The sequence below is a fragment of the Lepisma saccharinum genome, chromosome 9, assembly GCF_977018435.1.
Source record: "Lepisma saccharinum chromosome 9, izLepSacc3.1, whole genome shotgun sequence".
NCBI lineage: Eukaryota > Metazoa > Arthropoda > Insecta > Zygentoma > Lepismatidae > Lepisma > Lepisma saccharinum.
The window spans coordinates 68,979,249-68,991,731 of NC_139237.1; the positions used below are offsets into that span (position 1 = coordinate 68,979,249).

A 12,483-nucleotide genomic window follows, 5' to 3' on the forward strand; every position below is an offset into this window, starting at 1 on the left:
CTCCCCAGATACACTTGTTTTCTTTCAGATCAATTAAGAATTATTAACAGGCACACCTGGTGATCACAATAATGAGGATGAGTGATGATTAGACAAAATTGACAACCATACACTCACAAAGAACAACCATACCAAGGCCAGGACTCAAAACCTGGATCAAGTGTCAATAATTTAATATGCTTGGCTCAATCAATGTTAATAGCATCAGTGCTTGAAGTGGAAAATGTTAGCTGGGGGGAGTGCTCCTATGGTTTAATACAGTGGCAATGAGACAGGTGGAGAGGATGCTTTGAGAAACTTTTGCTAGCTGGAGGGGGATACCATCCCAATCCTCCCCCCCCTTTTCGAGCACTGACAAGCATTGAATTTCTGGACATTTCAAGGGATACACAATAACTGCTGAAGAATTAGGATATGGTAAACAGCATGCAAAATAACCAACGCAAGTAGTATAAAGCTGAAGAGCTAATGTGGTTTAATTCCTAGGTGGAAGATTTTTATGCTTTTCATGCATACAAAAATTTGTTTCTCAGTACAAAAAAGGTTCAGAAAAGAACAATGACTATGTAGAGAGTGAAACAGGCACATACAATAGTACATTTTAAAAAATTATTCTAATTGACCTAATTTTTTTTACATAAGCCTTGGAATTGGTACACTGCAATACTAATCAAGTATATCACAAATATCTCATCCCTACAAACAATGATGTAAAAAAAATTTCATTGAGGGTAGGCTAAATGAATCATGGTGTATTTTGATGAAGGGCATAAATAAAGACTGCATGACATGATTTCCAATCATATCTAAAAATCTATTTAATGTGCAAGTTTATCATCAAGTTCACAAACTACTTATAAACCTACTTGTTTTTAAAAGTTTGCTGTACACAGTTTGCTTGGAGAAAGTGATTTATGGCAGTACACTCATATGCTGTCAATTGTCCCCCCTGTCCCTCAACAAATTAACTCAATATTATCCAAATTCTTGAACACATTTAATTACTAATTCAACATGTAAAACATTTAAATGTTCAGAAAAAAATAGGATTAGAATTTATATTTTTCCATTCAACTTATATAAAAGAAAAGGAAATAAAATATGTAAAATGAAGTAAAAATTTAAAACTTGCCTGACAAGCTGTTTTTCTTTTTTTTTAAAAAAAAACAACAACATATTAATCAAAGGAGGACATGCTCTCTACTAATGTCTATGCATATATCGCACTCAAGGAATGTTTTTTTTTTATATTTAATTACATTTTTGTACTGTCAATACTTAATATTTACTTTTAATTACACAGTTCACATTTATTTGATTTCAAAATCTTCCTCCTGCAGCACTTTGCACTTAAAAAAAATCCTGCTTTCCTGATCGAAACATGGATTTTTTTCATTTTTTTTTTCAGATAAACTCATGTCATTTGTCGTCTTGTTGAATTCGTGTCACTACAGTCCTTACCTTTCCTATAAGTCCAACCATCTTCTCATACTTTCCTGTCGAATCGGGAAGATTTTCAAAGTTAATCACGTCGCATATATCCTTTGAGAACTTAACAGGGTCTGGTAGTGCTGTGTACGATGAAACGCTGTTAAAAATTGGTGTTCCGTACTCTACGGTTTTCACGACTCCGAACGAGCGGATAGGAGTACTTGGACTTTCAGTAGCTTCTTCCTTCGTGCTCGAGCCGCCGTTGTCCAGTTCCGCCAGCAGCAGTTTCTTCTTAGTTTCCAAATCTGATAAAGAAGGAGATGGTGCTCGGGATGATGACTGGCTGCTTGGTCCCTGTGAACAAGAAAGAAAGACTCGTGAACCATCCTCATCCACTTCAAGTTTTCTGCACCTTCTTCTTCTCTTATTATTATTATTATCGCAATCGTTTTTGCCACCTGCCTGGTACCAACATTGGCATCAGTAATGGCTACAATAGGCAACCACCTCCTGGACTCAACCAGAAGAAAAGTGGATTGGCCTCCCTAGTATCCTGGCCTAACCAACAAAAAATTCTTAACAAAATAAAATTTCAAAATAGGTGACCAACGCCCTCCTTACATAGGCTCCCACCTAACCCACTTCAAGCTCTGTTACACCAACCGGAATGTAAGAAGTGCTGTCTTATGTGATCTCCTGCACCTGTGGAAGAAAGTGCATGGGTATGGCCAAGTGCCGGCTGGAAGATAGGCTCAATGAGCATGATGCAGACCACTGACTTGGAAGGAGACAAATGTGCCTCACTTGTCACCTCATCGACGAAGGAGACACAATAAACCACCATGCAAAAATAGTCATGCAAGTTGGATCCACATCAGAGAGCCTATCAAGAGAGGTGTACTCAATAGTACCCACCCCTGCTGTTCTCAACACCAACCCAGGGATGCTTAATAAAAACCTGGCTCCCCGCTATTAGAAAAATACATTACACACACATTATTGCATTAGAAACCATACACTAGAAAATAACTGCCAAATCTTTATACAATATATACTTGTGAACATTTATGCCAGCCCAAACCAAATTCAGTACTACAATGTCTCAAATGTTTATTCTCACTCCATTCACCAGTTTCAACAATTCCAGGTTCCCAATGATGATTAACCCTTCAGCACACACGCATGGTACTGTACCTTACACACAAGCAGCAGCCTGGCTACAATTCATGTAAAAAAACTATTGTTATAAATGCAATACAAGAAAGACTAACCAAAGCATTGAAAGACAAAATAACAGAAAGAATAAAACCATATTCACGCATAGCACTGTTACCACATACAGAAATTTCACACATGTAGGACACTGCCAGCAGCAAGTAAACATTGAAAAAAATATGTTTTCTTTTTATTTCCCCTTCAATTTTTTTAGGGTTTTGCAAATTTTGACTGGGGTCGAGAATAGATTAAAATTATTCCTGTAGTAACCTATGGTCAATAACATCCTGCGTAATGAACGCTGTACTGGACTGCATTGCATTCATTATGAGAGGGACCACTGCACCAGAAAACTACAAGGGTAATTCGGAAAGTAACCGCTGCCATTGTGGCATGGCACTAGTAGTAGTGGCCAGAGAACAACCGTTGTTACATCACGCAATCTGTGATTCAGTAAGCTTCCAGCTGTGATAGTGAGAACATCATAGTGCCGCATGTGTGCTGGTTATAATGTCACAAAATGTGTGCTGTCATCGAAAATCTCGCCAAATGCGAGGTACGCGGGGTGAAAAGATTTCTTTGTGCACAAAATCTGTCAGTGGCAGACATTCATCGTGAATTGTGTGCTGTACACGGCCCAAACATTATGGATGAAGGTGTTGTGCATCAGTGGATCCGATTTTTCAAAGCAGGAAGAACAAACATTCATGATGAACCTAGCAGTGGTAGGCCTTCTGTAGTGAGTGATGATCTCGTCAAAAAAATTGACGACAAAGTTCATGAGAACTGTCTATTCACAATCTCGGAACTTTTTGAAAAATTTACGAACACTTCTGTGTTGTAAAATTAGGCTACCAGAAGTTCTGTGCTCGGTGGGTCCCGAAAATTCTCACGGAGATCCACAAAACCAGTCGAATGGTCTCTGCCTTAGACTTTCTTTCCTGGTACAACACGGAAGGGGAGGACTTTATGAACAGAATAGTGACTGGCAACGAGACTTGGGTGGCGTATGTGAATGCTGAGACAAAACAACAGTCAATGGCATGGGGTCATACCGGTTCTCCAAACAAGCCGAGGAAAGCCCGTCAAACTTTGTCAGCGAGGAAAGTTATGGCTGCCGTGTTTAGGGAAGCTAAGGGAATCTTGCTTGTCGAATTCATGGAACGTGGTATGACAATCACTTCTGAAGTTTACTGTAACACTTTGCAGAAACTGAGAAGAGCTATCCAGAACAAACGTCACGGTCTGCTGACATCTGGGGTTGTATTTGTGCATGACAATGCTCACCTTCACACTGCTCGGCAAACACAAGACCTTTTGCACCAATTCAAATGGGACATTTTTGATCATCCCCCATACATCCTGGACTTGGCTCCTCCTGATTTTCATCTGTTCACTCACATGACGAAGTGGCTTGGGGCACAGCACTTCACTGATGAAGAGTATCTCAAAATGCTGTGACAGGTTGGTTGAATTCACAGGCGGCCGAGTTTTATGCAGAAGGGATTGGTAAGTTGGTGAAATGCTATGACAAGTGCTTGAATTTACATGGCGACTATGTTGAAAAATAGAGGACAGCTGTACCTATCAGACATAAAGTAAAATCTTTTGTATCTATGTGGTTTTTTATTTACAGCCAAATGGCGGTACCTTTCCGAATGACCCTCGTATATTTAATATTCATTTACTTTTCAAGCTTTTAAAATTTTTTAAAAAAAAATTTTAAAAAAAATCTGACTTTTCCACGATTTCCAACTTAGTGGGAACATTTATATTGTATAAGAATGAGACAGATTAATTGGTTGGTTCTGAATCAGTATTTGCTGATAAAGGTAACTGTTAACTCTTTCGCTGTGGCAAGCAACTTTAGTCGATTTGCTTCAATATGCGTAACTTACGGAAAGCTACTGCAGTGGATTTTGAATATTCTCGTCACTGCTGGTGTCGAGCGAACAAAGAAATAGCATTACCAGAAAATGCTGCCATCTAGTCTCTGTCATTTGTACTATTTTACAAGGAAATAACTTGCTTTGGTTATGAACAAATGAAAAAGATTTACTGCCGTGTGTACGTAAACAACACTGGCAACAAGGATTATTTATCTGCCCAATGGCATGCCCAAGATTTTTTATTTTTATACTTTTTTTTAGTAGTCAGCCCTCATATCACTATCCATCCTGCTTTTAACATTATCTTTTTTACGAATGAAGGACCAAAAGGAAGGGTTATACCAACCCCCAACCCCCCCTTTTGGAACGCCACTGTAGCAAATTCAATAACAATGAAAATTTCACACCAAGGGGACGGGACTCCTGCTATGCCTTTTTTTCAAAGAATAGTGGAAGAATTCATATCAGTACTTTAACCTTTTGCCGCCCAAGCGTCTCGATCGAGACGCTGTGTCAAGGTCGTAGTTTTTACGTTATAACGTTTCTATTTTTGGCTAGAATTTCAATTTTATTTTTTTATATTGTTCCTAACACATGTATTTAACAGAAATGTTTTTTTTGCATTTTTTTTTGTCTTCATGAAAATGGAGGGGAAAAGGCGGGAAAAGGTACTTCTCTTTTGCGGCTCTTTTCAACGTCAAATTTTTGCCGATAAAGGAAGACAGGCTTTGTTGTTCTAAAGCAATGCTTTTCACTCCCGTCTGTTAACTGCATTCGAAGGAAACTTGTTTATCAGTATCCGATGTCAAAATGAAAGATTTCCGTGAGGGTGCATGCAGGGGGTGCAGGGTGGGGGAGGGGGAAGACTGGTTGTTGAATCTGCATTGTGAGAATGGAATTTCGAAGCACACTGAAGGAAACATTTTTTTTTTAGCACAAGTGTCCACAAGTTGCGACAGGGGTTACCCTGCATTGTCTAAAAATAGAATTTCAAGCAGCTGCAAGAATCGCCGCTCATTTTTCACTGCGTTCTAGCTTTTCGTCCGTGAATGTTGTGCGTAGGTGTCGTTTTGTGCCCAAGTGCGAGGACATTTTTTGGGTGAAGTGACAATTTTATAAAATAATTTTTGGGGGTTTTCTCCTTTCCCCCATATATACGCCAAATTTGCATAAATTTTGCATTTTGTGCATTGACATTTTTTCGGAGGGGGAAACACCATTTTTTTTTAAAGAAAAGTATTTTTTAGGGGATTTCCCCCCTTTCCCCCTCCATATGTACGCCGAATGTGCATAAATTATATATCGTCTAAATCTGTGATTCATTCTGCGTACAACGGTATATCTTTCATATCTATAGGGCATTTAGTTTCCGAGCTATAGTCATTTCAAGGTACCGCTGCATTTTGAAGCTTGAATCAGTGGCGTGCCCACCATTCCTTTTGGGGGTACAACTCAAGTTACATTGGTCATACGACAATGATGCAAATATTTTTCTGTTTCTTACATTCCAGCGATGATTTCTATGTGCATTTTGAACTTTTCATATCCTTTTTTTCAGGGGGACGAAACCCCATTTTTTAAAAGAAAAAGTATTTTCAGGGGATTTCCCCCTTTCCCCCTCCATATATACGCCGAATGTGCATAAATTATATATCGTCTGAATCTCTGGTTCATTCCGCGTACAACGGTATATCACTCATCTCTCTAGGGCAATTAGTCTCCGATCTACACTCATTTAATTGAAACTCTGCATTTTGCTCAAAATCGGCTCGGTACCGAGAGGCTTACATGTGAAAATGGCCTTGGGCGCCAAAAGGTTAAGAATACTTTCCTTTCATAAATTTATGCAATTCTTGAATATTTGCCCAGAACACTATGCAGCGAAAGCTATATTAGTGTGCCAAAATCCTGCAGCGAAAGAGTTAAATACGACAATAATTCTGTCAGCCACATATATTTGCAAATAGTATTTAATTTATCACACTTTTTGCATTTCTATTAATATAAATTCATTCTTCTTGCTTGTTGAATTACACTTGCATAAACATTCAGATCACACTTGAACAGGTGGCAACATTTCTGCACTTATCTCGGGACTTTCATTAAGGCAGTGTTTTTTACACAGGTTGACAAGGATCTATTAAAATGAGGGTTGGAGGGGCCATCCCCATTGGCAACTTCTGTTGAGAACCTCATTTCATCTTTTTGATACATTGATAAATAATTTGCACAGTTGGACACATGTGACAAGGAGGACACAATTGCCATAGGTGCTGAAAGAATGGGGGGGGGGAGGTCCAAGTGTTAAAAACAGGGAGATGGCAAAATTTGTGGGTGATGAGAACTATTACATGAAGGACTAACCTCACTAGCTTCCCCCAAGAGTGGTCAAAGGAGTCAGGAGATGACCTACCTCCCCAAAGGACAAGGCAAAAGAAATCACTGCTCAGGGCTTCATTTTATTTTTTTACATTGAGGCACTTTGCAACAACATACATGGAAAACAGCGAGAGTGCCTTGGAGCAGTGAGGAACCACCCTGTCAACCGGTCTGTCCCCTTATCACCCATACCAGGGAACAAAAAAAATGTCTTTTAAGCTCAAATATGCATTCCTGTATAGTAATTAGGACTATATACAGGGTGGAGCAACTGAACCTGGCAGAATTTTAATTACAAATAAAAACAAAACTCATTCTTGCAATGAAGTCAATTTAATACATGTTGTACTGCATCTCAAAGCATTTAAGGAAAATAGCATGAGTGGAAGTTTCGTGCAGTTACTTGACAAGAACAGTTTATTTTTTGAATGACTACTCAAATCTAAGACGCAAACTCGTTCGATGTTCTTGGGAGTGCGATCCTTACGATGTCCACCAGGTGTTCTTTTCATTGTTGGTGCAGTCTCCTTGAAGTTCCTTACCCACAGTAAAATGGTATTCTGACTGGGAACATGCAGTTCCATTCAGTGTTGATTTAAAAACCATCAGATATAGTTGCCGCACCTCACAGGTGTACTATTCAAAAAAATGAACTGTCCTTGTCAAGGAACTGCCACTCCTGCAATTTTCCTAAAATGATTTGGGATGTAGTATTACATTGACTTCATTGCATGAAAGAGTTTTGTTTTTATTTGTAACTAAAAAACCATCAGTTTCAGTTGCCGGACCCTATATATCATGACTGCCTCAGAAAATATTGGGTCGGTGCAAAAGTTTGTAGCATTTTATAACATACGTTAACAGGAATACAGTAATTAATTAACACAAATACACAAATGGTAAGATGAAACATTGTTATTGTAGTCTGGAAATACACAGTCACAACACTCACACAGTCAGTAATGTAGTCGCCTCCATTGTCAATGACCATCTGCCAATGTTGGGGGAGGAGTTTTATACCTTGACTGTAGAACTGCTGTGTTTTCAGAATATGGCATTAGCTCCGTACACAGCACAAATTTTTTTGAGTCAAGAGCAGCTTCATTAGGAAATACTTCCTACAGCTACACTTGATCCTTGGTTAAACTCGAACAGAATGTGTTGGAAATGTTCAACTTTGTCCACTTGACACTCCATCTTGTTTCGTCCACAAAATAGGCAAAATGTACTCAGAATTAGAATACACTGTGTTTTCACGAACACAAAACTACAAACTAAGCAAAAACAATGGAATAATGAACAAGGGACTCTTGGCAACACAGTGTTGCCAACCCATAACAAAACGGTACAAACTTATGCACCGACCCAATATTTCCACAACCTCTGCAACCTGGCATTTTTTTCGGGTGGCATCGCGGTGGTAAGACCATAGCTTGGAGGGGATATAGAATACATCAAATTTCATAAAATGAATGAATATTTGATTTGAATTTTATTATTTGGCATTGCTTTTCTCCCAATAATACTAATAAAAGAAGTGAAAAACAATGTCCTCACACCATTTTATTTTTACGAAAGAGAAAATACTTACAGTTGAGAAAGGTGAACCCAAGTTCACAATCTCGCAAACTTCTGACTCACTGTCTGTGGATGCTGGTGGTGGTGGAGGGGCTCTGGGTGGCGTCTCCTTCGGCAGCGGAGGAATGAACCGGCAATTGTCTTCAAACTCTTCCACAGGAATTGGCTCTGGGGCTGTCAATTGTCAACAAAACAGATATTATTTACATATATATGTATTAAAGAGAAAGAAAGAGGAAAAATGAAATAGCAAACACTGACGCAGTTAGTCAATCTCAAGCACTACTTTCAGATACCAAATACCAAAACATTGGAAGCTGTACAGCCCTAGTGTTTTCCCAGATAACGGTTTGATAAGCCTGAAAGACATTCTTCCTTTACGTAAAAGTTATAGCATTCATTAGATTAATGAAAATGTGATGCTGGTTATAATTTTTCACCAAATAAAAAAACTCGAAGTCACCACCATGGATGCCAATTGAGGTAGAAGCACTGATGCCAGTGTTTTCCTGGGAGTTGAATAGGCCCCAGTGGCCATATGTTACACCTGTATCTCCCTGTAGATGATGTTTCTGTCACCGAAAAGAGTTTGTAGAATTCTAGTACCATGATAAAACTAACGTATACTTCCCAGTTTTCAAGGTGAACTTTCCAAAATTCGAGGGTATAAGCAGATGTTTTCTCTATTTCAACCTTATGTATCACCATCTCTCACCACCCTTACACACAAGTATATTAATAATATAAAGGGTCTGTGTGATTGCAATGTATCCAAAAATTATAATTCAATTCAATTAAATGGTATATACATGTACATATACTTCAAATATTTAATATAAGGTGCGTACTTTACATATGCCATTTTCCATACTCAGATTTGAAATACTTCTACAAACACAAGTCAAAAATGTTACAGGATATACTAATCTACGAAAAAATTGTTAACTGTATAAGAATTTCAAATTCAAATTTACCTAAATCAATTTTAAGATATCTTATCTTGCAATAATATTTCTCTCTGTCAGATAGAGTGTCCTGAAAAGGACGCTAACAAAGTAAACAGATTGAGAGAATTCTGTTTTTTTTTTCTACGCAGCTTTCTTTCCTTTCTCGATAAAAATTAAAGCTAGACTGTGAAGAACTTACCTCAGGGCATTTATAAATATGTATAAATTGAATGGGATCTGGATTAATAAAAGTTGGATTTTTTCATGTCTACAGAGAAAAATTCATGCATAATTCCCAGTGACTAGCCACCCTGAACTTGCACCACTCAGGTCAGGTAGGCTTCTTGGGAATTAACCTAAGTTTAGACAGAAATCTGAACCACTCTCCACTGCAGATCAAACCGGAGACCCCTTTATTCAACCCCAAAGCTCTAAATAATTTTCATTAATTCCTACAGTTCTACTTGTATGTAATAAGTAGGGAACGGACTTCTAGCTCCATACCTATTTTTTTTTTTGCTACATCCTAGACGTATGCTATTTAGAGATCTTTGCATTTCATGTACACACCACACCTCGACTGAAATTCTATAGGACCTAAAATGCCTAAATTAACTATAATTTTTTATAAGTGCCTAATAGCCATAGTTTTGACTTTAAAAATAACTTTAATTTAATTTCCACCACAAAGATTTGAGACCCTTGATCTTTGAGAAGTTGAAAGGATCCGATCAGTAAAGAAGCAATGCAACAGAAAGGGGTGTCAACATCTGTGCAAACTGCTGCCATCTTGCAGCTTGCATCACGATATTGGGAAAAATTTGGAGCAAACTGGTTGGATGAGGCAATCTCAGTTTTGTTAGCATACTAAACAAAATTTGGGCTGTTTTGGGATTGAATCCTAGCTACAAAATGCTTCAGTTGTTAAAACAAGGTAGGAATTCTTCCTGGCCTCCAACAGTGTGGGAAGATTCTAATAAAACCTCCGTCTCATTGGCTATGACAAGTAGGAAAGTCAACTCTGCAAGTGGCCAATCACATCGCCTATTTCTCCCACTGACACAACAGTTAGGTGAAAGGGGAGGGTTTGGGCCGGAAACTGCAACTGCCCTAGTATAGAGGCTGTGCATCAAGGAAAAAGGACCACTGCAAATATTCCTGTGGTTTTGAGTTTTTTGAGCACATTTTATGCACAGACAGACTAATCGGGACTTGACCTACAGATATTGAACTTACGACCCCTTTGTTACAAGGCGACGATGTTACAACTATGCTTCGGAGAGCCCAAACCTGTCTTGGGAATCAGCAGTTGAAATTGAAATTGAATATAAAATTATGGGTGCGTCAGCACTTGGGCTATTTTGTACCCGTCACGTTATATGGGGTCCAGCCCCTTACCATAAAAAATAACATAGTTGTAACGTTGCATAACTAAAATCTTAAAACATTCCGACTTAGGTTAAAAGCTGAGGCTGTAAACTGGCACTCAGCACAAAAGACAGGACAACACACACAGAATTATACTGGTCATAGGGCCGGTCGCCAGAGCCTCGTTAGTCTGCACAAAGCTGTCCAGGGTGTACTACGTGGAAGTGAGGTTGACATGGGTGTACTACGTGGAAAGAGATCACCCCTTACACCCCAGGAATCAGCAGTACTTGCATTTATGAAGTATGAATTCCTACGGCATGGAGAGAAAGTTCTCCATGGACACTTCTGGATTGCAACGATCACATTGAAAGTTAATGGGATTGTTACAATCCAGAAGGGTTTGTGACCGTACTAGCACCTATTCGCAGACGACTAGAAGAACTTCACCACAGAGAACATTGAAAAGCATATGGTGGTGTAGTACTTCGAAATATGATAAAGTCTTTACATTGGATAAATTGAATATTTTTCATATCAACGAATAGTATTCATTGCAGTAAAAATAGTAACTTTTGCATACAAATTGTATCTAAAACCAGCTATTTCATTAAATTGTTATTAATTAATAATTATGCCTATTAATTTATTATAAGCACCTAAAAATCTATTCCCTACTAATAAGCATACACAATAAAGAAAAACTCTCTACCTATCTCCTCCACCTCCATGTCTGCCTCCTTCAACTCGCAAGGGGAGGATGTGCTCTTCTGTAACAGGCTGAGTCGTTTCCTCTTGTACGCAGTCATGGCGTTTGGCTTTAAAGTGTGAAGCATGGTTTCTTTGCTCTGGCAAGTGTCCATTTGAGGGCTTCTGTAATAATCAGTTTCCTGGAAAATAAAATGTAACAAATATTGCTTAAAAAAAAGCAAAAGTAAAAACATACCTAATCATATTACACTGTGTAGAATATACACTAAAAACTAGCCTCCCTGATTTTTTTTTCTTTCATGCACAGTACATATATGTTTAAAAATATATTCCAGATATCCTAAAATTTCATTATCCAACATGGATATGGTTCCATAAATTTGGATATCATCGCTTTTCTGGCTAATTGTGACCACGATAAGTGATAATTAGATGAAACTGATGAAGGGACATTCACAAATAATTCCCATGTCTCGATCAGGTCTTGAATCTGACAACTTTGGTGGTGAGTCCGAAAGTCGACTACTTGATACATTCAGCCACCGAGATGGTAGATATCTTTTTGTGAAAACTATAAAAGGCAAAGCTTGCAAATAAAGAATGTGTTAAGAAATAAACTAGTGTTGCGAAGAAACTCATTTCAGAATTGGCATATTCGAACCAATACTGGAATTCATAATGATTCAATATTTTAAAATCATTCTGACCCTCAAATTTCTCTATCTTGTATATACAGGGTGACAATTAATGAACTATATGAAATAGAACTGAAATTAGTGACAAACCACGAAGTACACAAACTGTATTGCACAAGTAAACGGCACTACAGACATTCGGATTTAGGTTATGACATGTTCGATATGTCTGCCATCTCTGGCGATGATGTGGCCCAGATGAACAGCAAAATTCTACATGACCCGCTAAGTGTCGAAACATCGATGCCGTCGATGACCTCCTGAATGGCA

General features: G+C 38.3%; 1 protein-coding gene across 1 annotated transcript in view; it reads right to left on the reverse strand.

Annotated features, from left to right (window-relative positions):
* Window positions 1–364: 364 nt before the first annotated feature.
* LOC145992117 (zinc finger CCHC domain-containing protein 8 homolog) overlaps window positions 365–12,483 on the reverse strand; it is a 31,306-nt gene continuing 19,187 nt past the window's right edge. The window contains exons 6-8 of the mRNA XM_083128363.1: window positions 11,520–11,697; window positions 8,506–8,666; window positions 365–1,785 (exon numbers count right to left, since the gene is read on the reverse strand). Of these exons, the coding sequence (XP_082984489.1) occupies window positions 1,420–1,785; window positions 8,506–8,666; window positions 11,520–11,697 (705 nt within the window). The 3' untranslated portion in view covers window positions 365–1,419. The remainder of the gene's footprint in view (window positions 1,786–8,505; window positions 8,667–11,519; window positions 11,698–12,483) is intronic.